Source organism: Entelurus aequoreus, linkage group LG04, assembly GCF_033978785.1.
Source record: "Entelurus aequoreus isolate RoL-2023_Sb linkage group LG04, RoL_Eaeq_v1.1, whole genome shotgun sequence".
Classification (NCBI taxonomy): Eukaryota; Metazoa; Chordata; class Actinopteri; order Syngnathiformes; family Syngnathidae; genus Entelurus; species Entelurus aequoreus.
The window spans coordinates 33,488,281-33,513,098 of NC_084734.1; the positions used below are offsets into that span (position 1 = coordinate 33,488,281).

At 41.0% G+C, this 24,818-nt stretch overlaps 1 protein-coding gene across 1 annotated transcript; it reads right to left on the reverse strand.

Moving 5' to 3' along the window:
* Positions 1-1,325: 1,325 nt before the first annotated feature.
* LOC133648492 (tyrosine-protein kinase Blk-like) lies at positions 1,326-22,957 on the reverse strand. The gene is made up of 13 exons (XM_062044653.1): positions 22,927-22,957; positions 22,689-22,801; positions 22,445-22,475; positions 16,174-16,267; positions 11,094-11,192; positions 10,928-11,031; positions 9,470-9,619; positions 5,534-5,686; positions 5,283-5,462; positions 5,142-5,218; positions 4,888-5,038; positions 1,776-1,907; positions 1,326-1,701 (listed from the first exon to the last, which is right to left on the reverse strand). The coding sequence occupies exons 2-13, from the start codon at positions 22,773-22,775 to the stop codon at positions 1,499-1,501; spliced, it is 1,461 nt and encodes a 486-aa protein (XP_061900637.1). The 5' UTR covers positions 22,776-22,801; positions 22,927-22,957; the 3' UTR covers positions 1,326-1,498.
* Positions 22,958-24,818: the final 1,861 nt, after the last annotated feature.

Sequence of the window (24,818 nt, forward strand, 5' to 3'; positions counted from 1 at the left end):
AGTAATTAGTAGACTTTTGAATTTTTTTTGTGTCTAATTCATTTTAAATGTCTGATGCCTTAATTTAGTACTATATGATATTGTATAATACAGTAATAATTGTGTTTTATACCATGACAAACATATATACAGTATTAGTTGATTGCAATATTTTATTCTTATTGATTTATTTGTGTATTTTATTACTTCTTACAATAAACACAATATCTAAATAAATCCCAAATAGTGTGTTTTTTAAACAATTATAGTTATTAAATAAAACCAAAAAGGTTAAAATATAATCCACATTTTTACTCACAAAAATTTGCAAATAAATGCAATTGTTAAATTATATAATAATTATAATACATGTATAATTAATACATTATATTGAGCTTATAAAAGAAACACAACTAAACATAAAATTGTCTCTTTAAAACAAATTTAGCATTTAAGTTAGTTAAAGCACAAAAACAGTTGTAAGTGTAAAAAAAGGACAATTTTAAATTATGTAATAATTATAATACATCCATCCATTTTCTACTGTTTGTCCCTTCATACATTATTAATTAAATATATAAAACATTAAATGTATACTTGTTATACAACTTCAATTAAATTGATAATTAAACCAATAAATACATGTAAAAAAAATTATATAATTAAAAAATATATACATATAACAAATACTAAAGATGATATACAATAATTATATAAAATTACAATTATGTTCACAATATTTGCTAATTATTAAAAAAAAAACTTTATGTTTACGAATAATCTATATTTAAATTACCAAATGTGTGTAAAAAAAATTAATTATTTAATGATTATAATACATAATACATAATACATATAATACATATATAAAACATTCCATTTATATTTTTATACAGTTTCAATTAAATTGATAATCAAACCAATAAATAAATATAAAAAAATAATTGAATTGAAAAACTATATTCATATAACAAATACTTAAGATGATATACAATAATTATATAATATTACAATTCTGTTCACATTATTTGCTAATTATTTAAAAAAAAAAATTGTGTTTACAAATAATCTATATTTAAATACCCAAATATGTGTAAAAAAAAGACAATTTTAAAATATGTAATAATTCTAATACATATATAATTAATTAAATATATAAAACATTAATTGTATACTTTTTATACAGTTTCAATTAAATTGATCATTAAACCAATAACTAAATATTTAAAAAATAATTGAATTGAAAAATCATGTACATATAACAAATACTTAAGATGATATACAATAATTATATAATATTACAATTCTGTTCACATTTTTTGCTAATTATTTAAAAAAAACCTGTATGATATCTACAGCATGTAGTGTAAATATGGTGATTGAATGAAAAGTGTGTGTGTGTAAACCATGCAGATGTTTCCCTGTGTTGACCTTTGCCCGTCTGATAACTGCTTTACACCCAACATGTATGTTGTCCTGTCAGAATCCACAATGGCGTCACCTACAACCCAATTTTTAGTCACGGCTGCATTTCGTATTGTCCCTCGGTGGCGACGAAGAAATCGTTGAGGATGTTTTGCAGGAATTCAAACGTGGGCCGCTCCTCGGGCCTCTCCTTCCAGCAGGCCTTCATGATGTGGTAGAGTTCCTCAGGACAGCCTTCTGGACACGGCATCCTGAACGAGCACTCCAGGTTTCGGATCACCTCCGGGTTTGTCATCCCTGCAGAAGTAAGGGTCATGTGAGGAGGTATTTCATAACAAGCTTCATATATATTGGATGTGAACAATATTAACCGGGGTATGGTATTCTTCCATAGGTGACAATTTCTGTCAGGAGGATTCCAAAGGACCATACGTCTGACTTGATGCTGAATGTGCCAAAGTTGATGGCCTCTGGGGCTGTCCACTTGATGGGAAACTTAGCACCTGATTACCACAAAACAGGTGAAAACACAAGTTAATTAAATAACACACCTGTGCTGACCGATATGACACACTATTGACTATGCGATTAAATAGCTTTCATTTCTCGGTTTCTTTTGATGGATTTATGTACATCATATATATACAAACCCCAAAACCAGTAAAGTTGGCACTTTGTGTAAATGGTAAATAAAAACAGAATACAATGATTTGCAAATCCTTTTCAACCTATATTCAATTGAAAATACTGCAAAGACAAGATACGTAACGTTCGAACTGGAAAACTTTGTTATTTTTTGCAAATATTAGCTCATTTGGAATTTGTTGCCTGCAACATGTTTGAAAAAAGCTGGCACAAGGGGCAAAAAAGACTGACAGAGTCAAGGAATGCTCATCAAACACTTATTTGGAACATCCCACAGGTGAGGACGTTAATTGGGTACAGGTGTGTGCCATGATTGGGTATAAAAGCAGCTTCCATGAAATGCTCAGTCATTCACAAACAAGGATGGGGCGAGGGTCACCACTTTGTGAACAAATGCGTGAGCAAATTGTCAAACAGTTTAAGAACAACATTTCTCAACCAGCTATTGCAAGGAATTTAGGGATTTCACCATCTACGGTCCGTAATATCATCAAAAAGTTTAGAGAATCTGGAGAAATCACTGCACGTAAGTGATGATATTACAGACCTTGGATCCCTCAGGCGGTACTGCATCAAAAAGTGACATCAGTGTGTAAAGGATATCACCACATAGGCTCAGGAACAGTTCAGAAAACCACTCTCAGTAACTACAGTTTGTCGCTACATCTGTAAGTCCAAGTTAAAACTCTACTATGCAAAGCGAAAGCCATTTATCAACAACCCCCAGAAACTGCCGGCTTTTCTGGGCCCGAGCTCATCTAAGATTGACTGATGAAAAGTGGAAACATGTTCTGACGAGTCTACATTTCAAATTGTTTTTGGAAACTGTGGACGTCGTGTCCTCCGGACCAAAGAGGAAAAGAACCATCCGGATTGTTGGAGGCGCAAAGTTGAAAAGCCAGCATCTGTGATGGTATGGGGGTGTATTAGTGCCCAAGGCATGGGTAACTTACACATCTGTGAAGGCACCATTAATGCTGAAAGGTACATACAGGTTTTAGAGCAACATATGTTGCCATCCAAGCAACGTTATCATGGACGCCCCTGCTTATTTCAGCAAGACAATGCCAAGCCACGTGTTACAACAGCGTGGCTTCATAGTAAAAGAGTGCGGGTACTAGACTGGCCTGCCTGTAGTCCAGACCTGTCTCCCATTGAAAATGTGTGGCGTATTATAAAGCCTAAAATACGACAACAGAGACCCCCGGACTGTTGAACAACTTAAGCTATACATCAAGCAAGAATGGGAAAGAATTCCACCTAAGAAGTGTTGAGTGTTGATGAATGTGCTCCCAAATCCAGGTCTTCTTGTTCAATGATTCCTTGGAACATGGTGGTGTTGATATTGAATGTCGATGTTTGTTTTCCGTCAGACTCCATTATAGTTGTTGTTGTTGTTGTTGAAGCGCTGTAAACTTTGATAAAAAAATACCTTCCTCTATCAAAATGTAAAAATAGAGATAAAGGCATCGTGAAATGACAAAAAGCTGACAAGTTTATATTAATAATGAATTGAAAAAAACATATAGTGTATATATCAATGATGAAATCTTAACATTGCAACACATGCCAATACGGCCGGGTTAACTTATAAAGTGCAATTTTAAATTTCCCGCGAAACTTCCGGTTGAAAACGTCTATGTATGATGACGTATGCGCGTGACGTCAATCGTTGAAACGGAAGTATGCGGACTCCATTGAATCCAATACAAAAAAGCTCTGTTTTCATCTCAAAATTCCACAGTATTCTGGACATCTGTGTTGGTGAATCTTTTGCAATTTGTTTAATGAACAATGAAGACTGCAAAGAAGAAAGTTGTAGGTGTGATCGGTGTATTAGCGGCTGGCTCCAGCAACACAACCAGGAGGACTTTGACTTGGATAGCAGACGCGCTATCCGACGCTCGCCGCCGACCGCACGGATGATCGGGTGAAGTCCTTCGTCGCACCGTCGATCGCTGGAACGCAGGTGAGCACGGGTGTTGATGAGCAGATGAGGGCTGGCTGGCGTAGGTGGATAGCTAATGTTTTTAGCATAGCTCTGTGAGGTCCCGTTGCTAAGTTAGCTTCAATGGCATCATTAGCAACAGCATTGTTAACCTTCGCCAAGCTGGAAAGCATTAACCGTGTATTTACAGGTCCATGGTTTAATAGTATTGTTGATTTTCTGTCTATCCTTCCAGTCAGGGGCTTATTTCTTTTGTTTCTATATGCAGTTAAGCCCGATGCTATCACGTTAGCGCCGCAGCTAAAGTGTTTCGCCGATGTATTGTCGTGGAGATAAAAGTCACTGTGAATGTCCATTTCGCGTTCTCGACTCTCATTTTCAAGAGGATATAGTATCCGAGGTGGTTTAAAATACAAATCCGTGATCCACAATAGAAAAAGGAGAGAGTGTGGAATCCAATGAGCCAGCTTGTACCTAAGTTACGGTCAGAGCGAAAAAAAATGCGTCCTGCACTGCACTGTAGTCCTTCACTCTCACGTTCCTCATCCACAAATCTTTCATCCTCGCTCAAATTAATGGGGTAATCGTCGCTTTCTCGGTCCGAATCCCTCTCGCTGCTGGTGTAAACAATGGGGAAATGTGAGGAGCCTTTCAACCTGCGACGTCACGCTACTTCCGGTACAGGCAAGGCTTTTTTTATCAGCGACCAAAAGTTGCGAACTTTATCGTCGATGTTCTCTACTAAATCCTTTCAGCAAAAATATGGCAATATCGCGAAATGATCAAGTATGACACATAGAATGGATCTGCTATCCCCGTTTAAATAAAAACATTTCATTTCAGTAGGCCTTTAAATCATTTATGCGTTGAAAATAAAAGACCGAGTGAACCTTCTTGAGCCGTGTATTCAGACTCCACCAGCCTGGCCAGACCAAAGTCTGCGATTTTACAGTGCAACGTGTCGTTGACCAGGATGTTTGCGGCTCGCAGATCTCGGTGGATGGAGTTCTGGCTCTCGATGTACGCCATGCCTTCTGCTATCTGTCTTCAACAGGAGCACAAAATTATCTCGGATATTATATCAAATGGATGTGCTTGATAGTGGATGGGAAAACGACTGTAAGGAAGTTAACAGAAGTCGCACCTGTGCTGACATGTCTATCAGCTTATTGAGCCTCAGCCTTTTTCCGTCGTCCGTTTTTAAGAAGTCCAGTAGGCACCCTGAACGTGGAAGGGCAATTCAGATGTATTGATAATGAATATCGAGCTGCATGGATTGTCCTACCATTGACCATGAACTCTGTGACGATGAGAATGGGCTCCTTTGTGACCACAGCGTGCAGTCGCACCAGCCGCTCATGCTGCAGCTGCTTCATCAGGTTGGCCTCCTGCAGGAAGGCGTGCGGCTCCATGGTGCCCTCCTTTAGGGTCTTCACGGCCACCTTCAGCATGTTCTTATAGTAGCCTGTAGTGGAGGGAAACCAAACATGACTCCACATTCGGGCTAACTGTTTCTTTTCATCAAGTTCCACTCACCCATCCACACTTCTCCAAACTGGCCGGCCCCGAGTTTCTTCACCAGTTTTAGGGTCTCTCTGGGGATCTCCCATTCGTCCGGAGCCCATGGCTGCAGGGGGGGCTTCTTCTTGCAGGGGGCATACAGACGCTGGCACAAACCGTCAGCCGTACCTATGCACAGACATTAGAGCCCCATAACCCAGATTGACTTGAAATTTTTCATACACCTCTACAAAACACCTACTGTCCAGTCCCTCCAGGAATTTTTGATGTTGTGAATGCGCCAATTCACGCAAATTATGTCCAACATTGTCCAATGGCACATTTTGGCCAATCAGTGTCATATTTGCCAATCGAATTTGTCACTGAGCGGCGCTCAAACACGCTCGTCAACTGTCTGATCCAAATCTATGTATGTAAAAACTGGAAGACTTTACAATATATGAGGTTATTATTGCTCAAACGGCACAATTGTAGTCCTCCTCCGTAGCTCAGATCTACTCCTGGTTCCTGTCTACGACGCTAAGCCTTCTGGGCAATAGAATGGAATGGAACTGTTATTGTTGTCATTGCACTTAAAAAGTACAACAAAATACATGTTGAAATACAAAATATTTCCTAGTTTACATTTATATATTTATCCATGGTAAGACAATTAAGAACATTTACGTACTTATATACGTTTACATGACAGAGATGTTGAAGTGAGATGATAATCTATCACCCTTTTGCCAGTATCTGCTATCTCTTTTAGCTCATTTTGCAGGTATAAAGCTCAGTCATATTTTGGTACCTGACACATGCTAACTGTTGACATGTTAACGTATGTTAATTTAAGTCCCATCTTAAAACTCATTTGTATGCGCTAGCCTTTAAATAGACCCCCCTTTTAGACCAGTTGATCTGCCGTCTCTTTCCTGCTTTGCCCCCCTCTCCTGCGTGGAGAGGTTATTAGGTGACCACAAATGAAGCGCTAGCTGTTCAAAGTCGGGACCCGAGGTAGACCACTCATCTGTGCATCAGTTGGGGACGTCTTTGCGCTGCTGACTTGTCTCCACTCAAGATGATCCCCTGCTGGCCCCACTATGGACTGGACTCTCACACTATTAACAAGATCCACTCGACGTCCATTGCACCGGTCCCCCCACATCTGCGGTCCCCTTCAAGGTTTCTCATTGTATCCCATTGCCTTGAGTTTTTTCTCCCCGGATTCCCTCTGGTCTTCTTGCTGCCTTCCCTGATCTCGACCTCTCGCTTGGACACGGACTCTGACGCCTCGCTCCTGCCCTTGACCTCTTGCTTGCCCACGGACCTGCGAGCCTGCCTTGCCCCCTCTGGACTTCGGCATCTCTCACATCTCTCACATCTCTCTGTATGTCTTTAACATATTACTTTGCTGAAACTACTCTGTGACATGTGCTGTTGACCTCTTGGCCAGGTCACCCTTGTGAAAGAGATCTTGATCTCAATGGGTTTCTTATCTGGTTAAAAACAGGTTGTACAACGCGCACCTTCAACATTGTACGGTAACACTCACGTAACACTACATTCAACAACCTATACGGGGCTACTGCGCATGCTATTCATTACTGTGGCATGCTGGGTAATGGAGTTATTATATTACCTAGCTCATAATATATATCTGCCACCTAATCAACATTTTGTTGTCTTTCTTTGAGTGTCAACACTTCCCGCTTCCTGCTAAGTTGCAATTCGTGAATGGATACTCACTTTGAAATGACAAGTGAGTATCCAATCACAGTCTCGTTAACATCAGGCTACTTAGGATAGGCTACTGTCAACAACTTGTGATCTGATTGGCTATCGCAACTGTCTATCACCTCTATGTGTTCTCAAATTCATCCGCTAACGGTCCCGGTGAGTATCCAATCACAGGACGCGTAAATGTCACATTTAACCTTAGACCATCAAGAAGGCCTTACTGACAACAACTCGTGATCTGATTGGCTATCGCAACTGTCTATCAGCTGTTTGTGTCTGTTCACTGACAGTGCACGGACGCCCGCATTGTTGATTCTGAAGACCCGGGCAGATTTCGTACAGCTTATTTTGGTAATTTTAATCAATAGCGGGACTTCCTTCTGCCGCGCATTTATTCCCGTTTTTATAGCAGCGCACATCCGACTTCCGGCATGTACTGTGTTCCTACTTTCGCAACAAACACGCGGGTGTGTTCTAATCATGGCAGACTTGGTAACAAACAATGACGACTATTTTTGGACAAATGAGGATTCACAACCTTTTCTTTTTGAAGCTGAATATACGAACGGAAGATGAACTGCTGCTTCTAGAAGTGAGCACAGAGAAGAGGTCGAAACGTTGGAGCAGACAGAAGCGCAGAGAGTGAGGTCAGTGCAAATCTGGAACTTTTGAGCCAAGCTATGCCGAATTATTTGAGTGCCCAAATCAACTGGAAACGTCCCCGGCCAGCTTGACCAACTGTCCATCGAGTAAGTCGCTATAACATTAATCATGATACACGCAGCACGTCATGCGTGTTATTACAACTATAGTACATACGCTGTCTGTCTAGCTGTGTACAAACAAAACATGAAATGTGGGCTAATACTTTACAGATACTGTAATATGATTATTCATGTTTTCAGTCAGTACAAATTGGTGTCTTATCGCATTGTGTTGTGTATTGCAAACTCAAACACGCTTCGTGCTGATGTAGAAGCTGGCTTATCATTTTCTGTATCTAGCTTATACCGTAGCATGCCGATGTGTTACTACGCTATTAAAAAAGTTCCTGTGTTCGCTCTTACAATAACAATGTCACTACAGCTGGGTTATTAAACGAGTTACAAAAACGTAAAGGAAGTATTGTTGGCGGTTTTTTAAAGCATTTTTAAAGTGATTTATAGGTAGAATTGATTGCTCCCATTAGCTGCATTACTAGCTGCATAGAATGAGTCGATTTTTGTATGTTAGAAAGAGAAAAAAAACAACACCTTTTTTGACGTCTCGTCTCTCATAAGTTTTGTGAACGATAAGCAAAATTCCAAATAAAAGTGCAGTTCCCATTTAAGGATACAAGAACAACTTAACATAACAAATTCATAAAATCGCAGGTTGATTCAAACAAGCCTCAAAAATATTTTTTTTTTAGGTTGTTTAGCCGAATCGCCTCAAACCTTTAGGGCAGTGGTTCTTAACCTGGGTTCGATCGAACCCTAGGGGTTCGGTGAGTCGGCCTCAGGGGTTCGGCGGAGGTCAAGACACACCAGACTCATCGTGTAAATAAAAACTTCTCCCTATCGGCGTATTACGGATACGGCAACAGCAGAAGTCACACTGATTCGCAGGTGTGTAATTTGTTGTGAGTTAATGCACTGTGTTGGTTTTGTTGTTTGAACAAGGTGATGTTCATGCACGGTTCATTTTGTGCACCAGTAAAAAAAACATGGTAACACTTTAGTATGGGGAACATATTCACCATTAATTAGTTGCTTATTAACATGCAAATTAGTAACATATTGGCTCTTAACTAGTCATTATTAATTACTTAATAATTCCTTATTCGGCATGGCCTTATTATAACCCTAACCCTCTAACCCTGGCCCTAACCCTAACCAAATAACTGTAAATTAAGTCTTTGTTACTTAGAATTTGTTCCCCTAGTGTCCAAATAACTCTAAATTAAGTCTCTGTTACTTAGAATATGTTCCCCATACTAAAGTGTTACCAAAAACATATAACTTTGTCTTGAATTTGGAAGAAAAACTATAGATTTTATTTTTCACTAAAGAAGGGTTCGGTGAATGCTCATATGAAACTGGTGGGGTTCGGTGACTCAAACAAGGTTAAGAACCACTGATTTAGGGTGTACCGACAAGCACGTGTGTGAAATTTCAGGGAGATTGGCTGAAAAACATGGCCACCATGGACTCAGCATGCGCAGTAGTGCAAAATTGAAAGGAGGTGACTCACAGGTGTAGTGTTTGACCAGCTCCTGCAGGGAGGAAAAGGTGCTAGACGGGGAGATGTAGTAGCCTCCGTTGTCCAGAGAGCGGATCTTGTAGTGCTTCACCACGTCGGCCGTTTCCGCTGTAAAATCTCTGACGGACAGCGAGAAGGAACCTACCACAAACACCACTTTAAACATCGACTCAGTAGTTCTTGACTCTTTTGTTGTTTTACTTTTATAAGGTCTGTCAGAAAAGTTCATTTTACCCCCTTTGAGATTGGGCGAGAGGAAATAAAATCACACATTGGTGCAGGCCTGGGCAATTATTTTGACTCGGGGGCCAAATTTAGAGAAAAAAATGTGTCTGGGGGCCGGTATATCCGATTTTTAGGAACACTAATACAAAACCTCACAATATTGTCTGATTAAATGCTAAAAATGTTATGACAGACTGCCTTAAAAGACGGAATGGAATTTAATTTTTTTTTTACTGAATGAGACACCCAGAATGTACATGATAATAATGTGGGATTTACAAGATTAACTATGAACGATAAAACACTGAATATTGACAAACGCAACAAAAATGCAACAAACACAGCAAAAAATAATGCGAAGGGTAAAAAAAAAAAAAACCTACAATCTGATATATCTGATATATCACTAAGCTTTAGAACTTTGTTGTAAAAATCTCCTTCCGGGTCTGTCCCTGACACCCACATTTCAGGCTGGCCGCTCTGGAAACACTCTATGGAAACACTCTATGGAAACGCTCCCCACCCACACTGCTTGGTACCTCGTCTGAGCTGCTGTGACTTAGATTACCATAGTAACTAATTAGATTACCATAGTAACTAACTAGATGACTATAGTAACTCATTAGATTACCATCCATCCATTTCCTACCGCTCGTCCCTTTCGGGTCGTGGGGGGTGCTGGAGCCTATCCCAGCTGCATTCGGGCGGAAGCGGGGTACACCCTGGACAAGTTGCCACCTCATCACAGGGCCAACACAGATAGACAACATTCACACTCACATTCACGGACGAGGGCCAATTTAGTGTTGCCCATCAATCAATTTAATTAGTTACCATAGTAACTAATTAGATTACCATAGTAACTAATTAGATTACCATATTAACTAGTATATCATGCAAAAGCGCAGATTGCAACCATTGAAAGACTTTGTATAGTTCAAGACTTACGGTCATTTGAAAACATCACTGCACATCATAATGGCAGCTACGATCTCCATCTTAAAGATCTAAAAACATTTGGGGGGGAATGTCCGGCGGGCCAGATTGAAAAGCTTAGCATGCGGTCCCCGCAGCTTAATTTGCCCAGGTCTGCATTGGAGGTTGCGTGGCGATGTTCTCACACGACATCAACATCAACAATCCTGGAAATTTTCTGACACACCTCGTACATATTACGCGAGTTAGCTGATAGACTCCCAAAGACGATGGAAGTATCCGCGTTACCTTTACACGTCTCACTTTCCCGGATGAGGAAGGCCCCCGGTTTGTTTCCAGGCGCCAGGAGCAGCCTTTCGGTTTCTCTTCTGCTCAGGTCCTTAAAGAACCACCTGTATGCATGCAGGCGTACGTCACATTACATCACGCTTCGTGCATGACGTGTACAACTTACTTCTCCACCTCCAGCGTGTCGGCTCTTGCGACGTAATTCGACGGTATGAAACCCTCGTGTCCGGTGGACAACGACCGAGCCAGCAACCATTCTCCGTTCCTTACAACGACACAGGTGTCACATTAAAAGCGCTTGGTGTACCGCAACAGAGTTCAGTGGCACCTGGAGAGTGTTTTGAGATAAGAGTCATCAGCGATCACTCGAAACGAGTATGATTGTCCTCCTGTTGCTGGGATTGCCTTCAGGAGAACGCCTGTGCGTGGAATCTTTTAAAGTGGGGAGACTGGTGCACAGACAGCCACCACACTGTCCTTGGCAAAGAGAAGACCAGGGTCCAATGGCATGGAGACCAAGACAATTGGGGGCCCATATTTGCTGCAGCCTTCTTCCGCCTTTGTCACCGTTGTGGAGCTTCTATGCAACCATCATCCGCCCACTCCGCCGTTGAGGTCTTTTAGTTGGTGTAACACAGTCCTTCTCAAATAGTGGGGCGGACCTCGGGGAACATGCTTTTTTTGCCATACCAGAATATGGTGAAGTGAATGTAGCACTTGGCTTCACTGTAACCATGGTGGGAAACAAGGAAGACCTTGTTTCCTTTAATGTTAATAAACTTACAATGTTATGCAGAGGTATAGTTATAAAAATGTTATAGACAAATTATACTTTTTATAGTCGTGGTGGAGAGTGGGAGGGGGCGTTAAATATTTTATTCTTCATAAGGGTGGCATAATAGAACATATTTGAGAAGCACTGGCGTGACAAATGTCACGGTGAACCCCGTAAACATTGACAGTCTTACTTGCTAGAATTAGCTTGTAGCTAAAGATCAACATAACTTTGTAATTCCATCCATGGGAAGGAAGAAAGTGAATGTGAAGGACGGTGCTGAGAAAGTGTGTTGCCATTTTGGCAAAGCAGTTGAGCGTATCACTGCTGACTTGCAGCATACTGTAGCCAAATGAGTTGATAACGCCAGCCAAGTATGTTAAAGGCCTACTGAAATGATTTTTTTTTAATTTAAACGGGGATAGCAGATCCATTCTATGTGTCATACTTGATCATTTCGCGATATTGCCATATTTTTGTTGAAAGGATTTAGTAGAGAACATCGACGATAAAGTTGCAACTTTTGGTCGCTGATAAAAAAAGCCTTGCCTGTACCAGAAGTAGCGTGACGTCAACAGAGGAAGGACTCCTCAAAATTCCCATTGTTTTCAATGCAGCTAGAGCGATTCGGACCGAGAAAGTGACGATTACCCCATTTATTTGAGCGAGGATGAAAGATTTGTGGATGAGGAACGTTAGAGTGAAGGACTAGAATGCAGTGCAAGACATATTTTTTCGCTCTGACCGTAACTTAGGTACAAGGGCTCATTGGATTCCACACTCTCTCCTTTTTCTATTGTGGATCACGGATTTGTATTTCAAACCACCTCGGATACTATATCCTCTTGAAAATGAGAGTCGAGAACGCGAAATGGACATTCACAGTGACTTTTATCTCCACGACAATACATCGGCGAAGCTCTTTAGCTACTGAGCTAACGTGGTAGCATCGGGCTCAAATGCAGATAGAAACAAAATAAATAAATCCCTGACTGGAAGGATAGACAAAAGATCAACAATACTATTAAACCATGGACCTGTAAATACACGGTTAATAATTCCCAGCCTGGCAAAGCTTAACAATGCTGTTGCTAAGGACGCCATTTAAGCTAACTTAGCAACGGGACCTCACAGAGCTATGATAAAAACATTATCTCTCCACCTATGCCAGCCAGCCCTCATCTGCTCATCAACACCCGTGCTCACCTGCGTTCCAGCGATCGACGGAAGGACGAAGGACTTCACCCGATCATCCGTGCGGTTGGCGGCTAGCGTCGGCTAGAGCGTCTGCTATCCAAGTAAGTCCTCCTGGTTGTGTTGCTACAGCCAGCCGCTAATACACCGATCCCACCTACAACTTTCTTCTTTGCAGTCTTCATTGTTTATTAAACAAATTGCAAAAGATTCACCAACACAGATGTCCAGAATACTGTGAAATTTTTAAATGAAAACAGAGCTTTTTTGTATTGTATTCAATGGGGTACCAATACTTCCGTATCAATTGTTGACGTCACGCGCATACGTCATCATATCCAGACGTTTTCAACCGGAAGTGTGGCGGGAAATTTAAAATTGCACTTTATAAGTTAACCCGGCCATATTGGCATGTAGGGATGATACTCGAAACCAGTTTTCCCGGTTGTTCGACAAGAAAAGAACCGAGTCCTCGGACTCGAATCCCTTTTTGAGAACCGGTACCCGTTATCGAGACCACTATAGTAAAGAAAAAGAGTTGGTTCTTTATTCGAATCCCTGGGACCAATCCCGTCCCGACCAGAAATGCCCCGTGAGACATCACAAGAAATGACGTCACATAGCTCAGTCATTAGGCGCAGATAGCGAAAGCAGGAAAAACAATGGACCGGAAAAAGCACTCCAAGGTGTAATAAAGTTCAAAACAAAAGGTATAATCCAATTAATAACTTTACTGAGAGATTTGAGCAGAGTACAAACACATGAAGAACACTTTTACGACCAACCGGAAACATAGCAACCAGGCTAGCAACGCACCTCCTTTACGGCAGCTGTCGCAACGTTCTTAAAGCAACCGCAGCACATACATATATACAGTATACAACATATATGACATCTCCCTTTTTTAACTTTTGTTTTTCTTTCCTTGTAAACAAAACAAAATCACACTGTATATGTGTTGTCTGTCTAATTATAAATAATGCAGAGGAGGCGTGTTGGCTGAGTTCTTGACGTTTACTTTCACAGCGTGCTCATAACCTCATTCTTAGCTGCCGGGTGGTAACATGCAACAACACTTTTCGGGGCTACCGCGCATGCTCGTCACTCCTGTTGCATGCTGGGTAATGTAGTTGTTATATTCCTAGCTCATAACATCACATATTTCCCCCTATAAAGAACTAATGTTAACTCAATAAAGTGTATTTCTTTTTTTAGCTTTAACTTTTCATTTTTTAACATTGTAACCACATTTGCAAACAACTTTTCTCTTCATAGAATTTTCTTTTAATAAAGAAAGTGCAAAAATGTTAAAGCATCATAACAAACAGTTATGTCAAATAGCAGCAGAAGTGCACTTTTTGGAGAGCTGTATTATTTTCAGTTTTGTGCCCAAGGGACTGATTTTATTTAACACTATATTATTATTTACACAACTATAGTGATCACAGAGACAGGTTGTTTTTGTGTTACTGTATATATTTGTTTTTCTGAAAAATCCCACTTAATATACTTTGGGTAACAACAGTCAATATTCATTTATTTTATTTTATTTTTTTAGGGGGGTAACAGTCAATATTTATTTATTTATTAGATTTTATTTTTTTCTTATATAATAAAAGTGAGCTTTTGTTAAACCAAATATTGTGTGTTTTTTTCCATATACAACAACCTATCTGGACTCGATAAGAGAATCGATAAGGAATCAGTTCGATAAGAGGATTCGATAATAGGCTCGAACTCGATGATTTCTTATCAAACAGCATCCCTATTGGCATGTGTTGCAATGTTAAGATTTCATCATTGATATATAAACTATCAGACTGCGTGGTCGGTAGTAGTGGGTTTCAGTAGGCCTTTAAAATAATATCCAAACGGTGGACATGTATCCATGAAAATATGGAAAAGCTGCTGATGTTGTGTTTGACGGAGAAGCTGCTACTCTCCAAGGTAAACTTTTTAGACCAGTTGATCTGCCGTTTCTTTTCTTTTCTCCTCTGCTCCCCACTCCCATGTGGAGGGGGAGTTACACAGGTCCGGTGGCCATGGATGAAGTGCTGGCTGTTCAGAGTCGGGACCCGGGCTGGACCGCTAGCCTGTGCATCGGTTGGGGACATCTCTGCGCTGCTGACCCGTCTCCGCTCGGGACGGTTTCCTGCTGGCCAAACTATGGACTGAACTTTCGCTGATATGTTGGATCCACTATGGACTGGACTTTCACAATATTATGTCAGACCCACTCGACATCCATTGCTTTCGGTCTCCCCTAGGGGGGGGGTTGCCCACATATGCGGTCCTCTCCAAGGTTTCTCATATTTATTCACATCGACGTCCCACTGGGGTGAGTTTTTCCTTGCCCTTATGTGGGCTCTGTACCGAGGATGTCGTTGTGGCTTGTGCAGCCCTTTGAGACACTTGTGATTTAGGGCTATATAAATAAACATTGATTGATTGATTGATTGAAATGCTGTACATCAGGGGTGTCAAACTCATTTTAGATCGGGGGCCACATGGAGAAAAATCTACTCCCAAGTGGGCCGGACTGGTAAAATCACGGCACGATAACTTAAAAATAAAGACAACTTCAAATTGTGTTCTTTGTTTAAAAATAGAACAAGCAGATTCTGAAAATGTACAAATCATAATGTTGTTGTTTTGTTTTTTTAAATAATGTATTTGTTATTTATATTTTCTGAATAAATGATGTAATAATGTTGATCACATTGGTGTTATTTTTTAATTTATCAAGATAAAAACAATTATATCAACATCAAATTACCGGATGTTATTTATGTAGTTTGATCATTTTCCTAGACTGATGTACTACAATCATGTGCTTTATTTTGTACATATGTAGCATCATCTACAAAGGTACAAAGAATTGCTATTGCGACATCCAGTGGACACATTTAGAGCAGCAGTTTCTTTCATAAAAAAATTTCAGGTTAATTTTTTTTAGCAAACTCATCCCGCGGGCCTGATCCGGCCCTCGGGCCGTACATTTGATACCCCTGCTGTACATTATCATTAAACTACTTCATAAAACTAACGTAGTTGTTAGTACTACATTCTATTGTAATGTTTTTATATATTTGTTTCTCTTTTTAAAAGGCCTGTTACATATTAAAATGATGTTGTTTTGGGTGAGCCTAGCACCTATTATATTGATTTCATTTCATTTCAACACTGATCTGAGATGCACGTGTTTTGAGTTAGGAAGCTGGTCATGGACTCAGTACTACTCGTAATTCGAGGTAGTACTGCACCAACATGTACTTACTCTTGCAGCACCTGGAACTGATCCCCCTTCCCGAATGAGAGATCTCTGTGGTTGGTTGGCTTGAAGTCATGCTGCGCCACAAACACCACATCATCTAAACACCCGGATGAAAATCTGTTTGTTAAGCTGGTCAGCCAAGGACAACGTAAGCTAGCAAACGCCACACATGATGGTGCCCCACACAATGCCAGCCTTTTCCTTTTCCACACCACTTATCCCCTGTGAAAACGTACAAATGTGAATAAAAATATGCTTTGGTGTATGAACTTTGTCTCAGTCTATGAACGTTTTATCCACCCACTGTGTTTCTGCTGTGCAGCCATTTTGTGCCCGGCAGCACATCCATTGTGGGCACGTTGATGCTTGTGCTTATTTAGTCATTTATTTTGTGTGTGTGAGGAACTCGCATGGCTGCAGTTTGTGTGTCCCCAAGATGCAAAAACCAGGAGGAGGATGTGCAGGTAAGATGATTTTAATTAACATAAACAGAAAATAAAGCAGTCTTGCAGAGTTGTTCCAAACATAGAAGTCTATCATCGAGCACCGAAGAGTGCTCGAGAGAAAACATAAATAGACATATGCTGATTGGCAGCAGGTGTGGACCGGCTGCCAATCAACGGCAGGTGAAGGGAAAACAGTGCTCCGCGGAACAGGAAATTTAACAAAATAAGAGCACTGACCGGAAGTAATACAAAAACCAAGGAGACAAACAGAAAGGAAGTGACCGATCGTCACAGGACCCCCCCCCTCAAGGAACAGATTCCAGATGTTCCCTGGAAACAATCATGTAAAAAGTCCAAAAATTACGGGAGGGTGGAGGGAGGAGTTGGTGGAGGGTCGCCAGGCCAAATGTCCTCGCAGCCAGCGAGGGAGCGTCAGGTGGCGGCGACGCGTTGAACGCCGCTGCCACTGGCGAGGTGGGCGACCGCGGAACGGCCACATTAGTGGCCGACAAGGAGGCGGAAGCGCGTGGTACCTGAGCACCAACAGCTGCAAAGGTCCACACGCAGGTTCTGCAGATCGCAGCAGACAGCGCGGAGGAAGTCCATAACACCGCCGCGTCTTTGGCGGATGAGGAGGAGGTCGCACAGCCGGCGGCGACGATGACGACAGCGCCATGGGAGGAGTCTTCGATGGCGGCACCGTGCAGTGTCCCGCCGGTGACGCGGAAGATGTCTGCGCCGTGGGAAGGCGCGCCTGGGAAGATGAAGGTGGCGGCGATGATGTCTCCGTGGGAGGAGACGATGGCGGGGATGACAGCGGCGTGTGCTTGGCTGCACTGCTGCTGGTAGTAGCCCCCCCTCCAGTAGGCGGATGCCAGACGCCGTCCACCACAGGGAGAAGGAGTTCCGGGTTGTTGATGTCCCCCGGTGCGAAAACCAGGGACGGGCGGTAGGGGGCCAGGAGGAGGGAAAAAGACACGTCCCTCGCCGAGTCCCAGCAGGAGGCCAGGAGGGACATCATGGAAGGCTCCACTGGAGCCTTCGCCGGACTGGCAGGACGAGCGGGTGCTGGAAGGGATAGCAGCCGTGGTGCAGCTGCTGGAAGCTGCCTTGGAGCAGGAACGGGTGCTGGGCGCTCAGCCGGTGTTGGTCGTTGTGGCGCCGCGACCGGCGTAAGACGCGGGGCTGCGACCGGCGTGCGACGCGGTGTGGGAACCGGAGGTCGACGCGCCGGCACAGGCGATTGCCGTGGAGCCGGGACAGGACACACAGCAGGCGACGGGGAAGAAGATGGCGGCGGTGGCCGCGCCGGTCGGAGAGCCGGAGCCGGCGGCCTAGCCGGGAGGAGGGAAGGCGGCGGTGGCCGCGCCGGTCGGAGAGCCGGAACCGGCGGTCGAGGCGGAGGGAGAAGGTCCGAGCCTGCTGTGGGCTGGGACCGCACAAACCTGGCTTTCAAGTCCTCTATGAATTGTGCGGTCCAGAACGTCGGCTGTGCGTCGCCGACAGGGGTTCTCGCGAGGACACAGCATTCTGGCTCGATGATACTGTGAGGAACTCGCATGGCTGCAGTTTGTGTGTCCCCAAGATGCAAAAACCAGGAGGAGGATGTGCAGGTAAGATGATTTTAATTAACATAAACAGAAAATAAAGCAGTCTTGCAGAGTTGTTCCAAACATAGAAGTCTATCATCGAGCACCGAAGAGTGCTCGAGAGAAAACATAAATAGACATATGCTGATTGGCAGCAGGTGTGGACCGGCTGCCAATCAACGGCAGGTGAAGGGAAAACAGTGCTCCGCGGAACAGGAAATTTAACAAAATAAGAGCACTGACCGGAAGTAATACAAAAACCAAGGAGACAAACAGAAAGGAAGTGACCGATCGTCACAGTGTGCTTTTCAAGTGATTTATTTTGCCTTTTTTACAGCATTTTTCTAGTTTTACTAACTCTATACGAGTCCAAGAAAAGCAATGGACAAGCAATGTGTGGTTTGAAACATTCAGAAAGTATCCACAGCATTGTCAACACTGCCTTCCCCCTTCCCTTCCACTGTGCACCAAAAACATTAACAAACAAGGTAAAGTGGATTTAATGTTTTAGTCCAATCATTGTATCAAAGTTAAGAGTTTTGTGACTTCAAAGTGTGAGTGCACCACAGGGCTAGCGACAATGTGTGTGTGTGTGTGTGTGTGTGTGTGTGTGTGTGTGTGTGTGTGTGTGTGTGTGTGTGTGTGTGTGTGTGTGTGTGTGTGTGTGTGTGTGTGTGTGTGTGTGTGTGTGTGTGTGTGTGTGTGTGAATGAACACAGATCACCTACTTGTTGTTTTTACTTTGTTATTAAATAGGAAGTTGATCCATCACCCCCTTGTTATGTTTGTTTGATATACAGTACGGTATATCACTTTATATTGTGTTCAAATTAAAGTTAAAGTTAAAGTACCAATGATTGTCATCAATGTGTACAAACTTGAACTTTCATGGACTTTTGTCGAGGCAGGAGCACAATATTCATGTTTACATTGTTTCTTATGGAGACATTTGCTCCAGTATATAAATTTGTATGTTTACAAACCCTTTTCAAGTTAAGTGCGTAAATCCAGGTCTCGCTGTAGTATGCATGCCAGGCCACTGGGTGGCGATGTCACCGTTTAAGACCCTTGTCACGTAAACAAATAAGCATAACGCCGTTTTTATTCATTTTCAGTTCAACACTACAAAACCCTAAACCAGTGAAGTTGGCACGTTGTGTAAATGGTAAATAAAAACAGAATACAATGATTTGCAAATCCTTTTCAACTTATATTCAATTGAATAGGCTGCAAAGACAAGATATTTAATGTTAGAAATGAGAAACTTGATTTTTTTTTTTAAATAATCATTTACTTAGAATTAAATGGCAGCAACACATTGCAAAAAAGTTGGCACAGGGGCATTTTTACCAGTGTGTTACATGGCCTTTCCTTTTAACAACACTCAGTAAACGTTTGGGAACTGAGGAGACTAATTTTTGAAGCTTTTCAGGTGGAATTCTTTCCCATTCTTGCTTGATGTACAGCTTAAGTTGTTCAACAGTCCGGGGTCTCCGTTGTGGTATTTTACGCTTCATATTGCGCCACATAGTCTTGTACCCGCACTCTTTTACTATGAATCCAAACTGTTGTAACACGTGTCTTGGCATTGTCTTGCTGGAATAAGCAGGGGCGTCCATGATAATGTTGCTTGGATGGCAACATATGTTGCTCCAAAACCTGTATGTACCTTTCAGCATTAATGGCGCCGTTACAGATGTGTAAGTTACCCATGCCTTAGACACTAATACACCCCCATACCATCACAGATGCTGGCTTTTCATCTTTGCGCCTATAACAATCTGGATGGTTCTTTTCCTCTTTGGTCCGGAGGACACGACGTCCACAGTTTCCAAAAACAATTTGAAATGTGGACACGTCAGACCACAGAACGCTTTTCCACTTTGTATCAGTCCATCTTGGATGAGCTCGGGCCCAGCGAAGCCGGCCGCGTTTCTGGGTGTTGTTGATAAATGGCTTTCGCTTTGCATAGTAGAGTTTTAACTTGCACTTACAGATGTAGCGACCAACTGTAGTTACTGACAATGGTTTTCTGAAGTGTTCCTGAGCCCATGTGGTGATATCCTTTACACACTGATGTCGCTTTTTGATGCAGTACCGCCTGAGGGATGGAAAGTCACGGGCTTGCCGCTTACATGCGGTGATTTATCCAGAATCTCTGAACCTTTTGATGATATTACGAACCGTGGATGGTGAAATCCCTAAATTCCTTGCAATAGCTCATTGAGAAATGTTGTCCTTAAACTGTTCGACAATTTGCTAACGCATTTGTTCACTAAGTGGTGACCCTCGCCCCATCCTTGTTTGTGAATGACTGAGCAATTCATGGAAGCTGCTTTTATACCCAATCATGGCACCCACCTGTTCCCAATTAGCCCGTTCACCTGTGGGATTTTCCAAATAAATGTTTGATGAGCATTCCTCAACTTTTTCAGTCTTTTTTGCCACTTGTGCCAGCTTTTTTGAAACATGTTGCAGGCATCAAATTCCAAATGAGCTAAGATTTGCAAAAAATAACAACATTTCTCTGTTTGAACATGAAATATCTTGTCTTTGCAGTCAATTCAATTGAATATCAGTTGAAAAGGATTTGCAAATCATTGTATTCTGTTTTTATTTACGATTTACACAACGTGCCAACTTCACTGGTTTTGGGTTTTGTATGTAGCGGAAATTTCCCTTAAAACAAGAGACTCCACATTTTTTCTAGCGATGGCTGCGTACAGAAAATTGAAAGGAGGCCACTTTGATACATTTTGTACATTAAATACGCAAAATGCAATGCAATATAGGCTAACCAACATATAGTATTTTGAACTATATATTTTAGCAGTGTACACATGGTCACGATGACAGGAGGCACAGAAACCATCAAAGCCAGGCCAGTTGTTTATTTTGTTTGTATGTGTCATTTTCTTATCCGGGACATTGTTATTATGTCTTTAGAATGTGTCGCGGGCCTATAAAAAGGGCTTTAGACACACCGGCTTTAAATAAAAAGCCACCGCTGAGTAGAAGTGTGTCCCCAGGGGGACGCCAGAGCAGCTTGTAAAATAGTGATTTGTAAAAATGTGATTTTCTTTTAGAACTTTCTTTACCTGTTAAGGCAAGAAACAATTGGATGTTAGTTGCTACCCTGATGAAAGAGACAGGACATGTTCCACACTGTACCACATACACTATATTGCCAAAAGTATTTGGCCACCTGCCTTGACTCACATATGAACTTGAAGTGCCATCCCATTCCTAACCTATAGGGTTCAATATGATGTCAATCCACCTTATGCAGCTATTACAGCTTCAACTCTTCTGGGAAGGCTGTCCACAAGGTTGCGGAGTGTGTTTACACAAATTTTCGACCATTCTTCCAAAAGCGCATTGGTGAGGCCTGGCTCTCAGTCTCCGTTCTAATTCATCCCAAAGGTGTTCAGGTCAGGACTCTGTGCAGGCCAGTCAAGTTCATCCACACCAGACTCTGTCATCCATGTCTTTATGGACCTTGCTTTGTGCACTGGTGCAGCTGCTCGGCCATGGAAACCCATTCAATGAAGCTCTCTGCGTACTGTACGTGGGCTAATTGGAAGGTCACATGAAGTTTGGAGCTCTGTAGCAACTGACTGTGGAGAAAGTCTTTGCATTATGTGCTTCAGCATCCACTGACCCCTCTCTGTCAGTTTACATGGCCCACCACTTTGTGGCTGAGTTGCTGTTGTTCCCAAACTCTTCCATTTTCTTATAAAAAAGTCGACAGTTGACTTTGGAATATTTAGGAGCGAGGAAATTTCACGACTGGATTTGTTGCAAAGGTGGCATCCTATGACAGTTCCACGCTGGAAATCACTGAGAGCGGCCCATTCTTTCACAAATGTTTGTAGAAACAGTCTCCATGCCTAAGTGCTTGATTTTATACACCTGTGGCCGGGCCAAGTGATTAGGACACCTGATTCTGATCATTTGGATGGGTGGCCAAATACTTTTGGCAATATAGTGTAGCAAAACCCTTCTCCTTCGTTCATTCATCTTCTGCAATCATCTCATGTAAAGCTGCTGAAACGGAACCCGGCACACATTTGAGATAAGTGTTTCCTTCCGTTGCTAATGACCACGTCCCCTGGCGTGGTCTACGTACTGCACACGCTCACAAATGGCTTGTACAGTATAGCCTACTATTATTACAGTACTGAACTCCCTCTTACAATGATGTAACAGTCTTCCCATGCACAGTGTTAAGTGTTATTACCGTTGTCACAATAAGTGTTTCCGCCCCGAACCTGGAGGACAGAAAGAACAGCGTTGTTTTCCACAGGTTGTTAGCGATTGTTTTTATGTTGATGTTCAAATGTGACTTCAAAGTGTGTACGGTGGTCCCAGTTTGACACTGGAACAGACTTTTCCTATTGCTATTACCTCCTACTGGGAAATGGTTCCGACATACGAACTTTCTGCATTTTTTTAGAGGTCCAACTTCCAAGTTGTGTGCTTACCGTGTGATTAGACGCGTAGGAATCCTGAGAATGTCTTCTTTTGTGGACATTGTCGCCCAAACGTTGGCCACTGCAAGTACATCCCATCCTGAACGTACAGTTGTCAATTGATTCTAAATTAGGGGATAAGAACATTTAGCAAGACTGTGGTTTCACATTGTTAGTTGGTAAAATACCCTGTTGTTGTTCATAACTACGCTTTGTACAGTTAACTGAGAGGAAATAGAAAACCACGTACTTGATCTTGTTCTTGGTCGTCCCCCAGATGTAAAATGTCTTGTCAGCGTGTCACTCTCGCTCTGTTTCTTCCCCTCAAAACCTTTCTCTCTCTCATGATGAAGTCCCTCAGGAGGCCTCGTTATGTTTGGAACACTTTCTGTTCACTTCTTAGCCATCGAGACTTTAAAAGCTGAAGACTTATATAAAACACTTGTTGACTGAAATACAAATAAATAAATAAATCAAGTATCAACAGTTGGATAAAAAAAAAAACATCTGCCTTTACTTAACTAAAATGATAATTAATCATAATTAAATAAAAAAATAGATGTTCATTCTTATTAAATTACACATTTCCACTAAAATGTTGACTTTATACTCACGTTCAAATTCCAATTATTTTCTCAACTGAATTGATCTATCTTTCTGTAAGTTACCACATTATTCTTGTAAAATTGTCACACTCTTTAACAATTTTTCCACAGAATGTACAAATGTATACGACAATAAGACTGCAACTTTATTCTTGTAATATTTCAGAATTGTTCTCGTAAAATTCCCATTATATGTTCAAAAATGTTAAAATTGTCATTTAAATTTTACTCTTGCGAAAAATTATAATGTATTTATTACAAATTTACTCTAAAATGTTGACTTTATTCTCACGTTCAAATTGCAATTATTTTCTCCGGTATATCAGTATGTGGAATTAAATTATGGAATGGATTAAGCAAAGCAATCAAACAATGTACTAATATGATGCACTTCAAGAAACTCTTCAAACTTAAAGTGTTTACAAAGTACAAAGAAGAAGAACCATGATAAACATTCTGAATTTATTTAATTCATCCATTCTTTCACTCTCATCTTATTTATCTCATCATATGAAATGTAACTTACTTCACCAATTATTATTTATTTATTTATTTTTATTGTGATTACTTATGGAGTATATTGTGAATAAATTGAGAACAGGAAGTGAACAAAAGTTTTAGCAACTGTTATGTAAAAGAAAAGGGGTAGGATTAAATAAGCTCTGCTTCTTCCTACTCCTTTTCGAACATGTTGAAATATGAAACTGGAAATTGTGATGTATCATGTTGTATGCTTGCATGATCCAAATAAACTCAAACTCAACTCAACTCAACTAATTGATCTATCTTTCTGTAAATTACCCCATTATTCTTGTAAAATTGTCACATTCTTTAACCATTTTTCCACTAAATTTAAAAATGTATACGACAATAAGACTGCAACTTTATTATTGTAATATTTCAAAGTTATTCTCGTAAAATTCCCATAATATGTTAAAAAATATTGAAATGGTCATTTGTGTGTATGTATGTGTGTGTATGTGTGTGTATACATATATATATATATATATACAGTATATATATATATATATATATATATATATATATATATATATATATATATATATATAAATATATATATATATATATATATATATATATATATATATATATATATATATATATATATATATATATATATATATATATATATATATATATATATATATATATATATATATATATATATATATATATATATACAATAGGACTGTCAAAAATAACGAGTTATCTTGTGATTCATCCCAAAAAATATTGCATTAATCATGTGTATATGCAGATAAAACACACAATTTATGTTGACTGGTACTCCGATAGGTTGAAACTAGTGTGTGAATGTGAGTGTGAATGTTGTCTGTCTATCTGTGTTGGCCCTGTGATGAGGTGGCGACTTGTCCAGGGTGTACCCCACCTTGCGCCTGAATGCAGCTGAGATAGGCTCCAGCACCCCGCGCGACCCCAAAAGGGACAAGCGGTAGAAAATGGATGGATGGATGTACATGCTCCTTTACTTTAATGGCAGGTTGTTAGGATCAGG

Coding starts and splice junctions, on each gene's coding strand:
- LOC133648492 (XM_062044653.1), bottom strand. CDS start 22,775: ATGGGATGTACTTGCAGTGGCCAACGTTTGGGCGACAATGTCCACAAA. Junction 5,039..5,141: donor TGATAGACATGTCAGCACAG/GTGCGACTTCTG, acceptor TGTTGAAGACAG/ATAGCAGAAGGCATGGCGTA. Junction 1,702..1,775: donor TGGAAGAATACCATACCCCG/GTTAATATTGTT, acceptor TTACTTCTGCAG/GGATGACAAACCCGGAGGTG.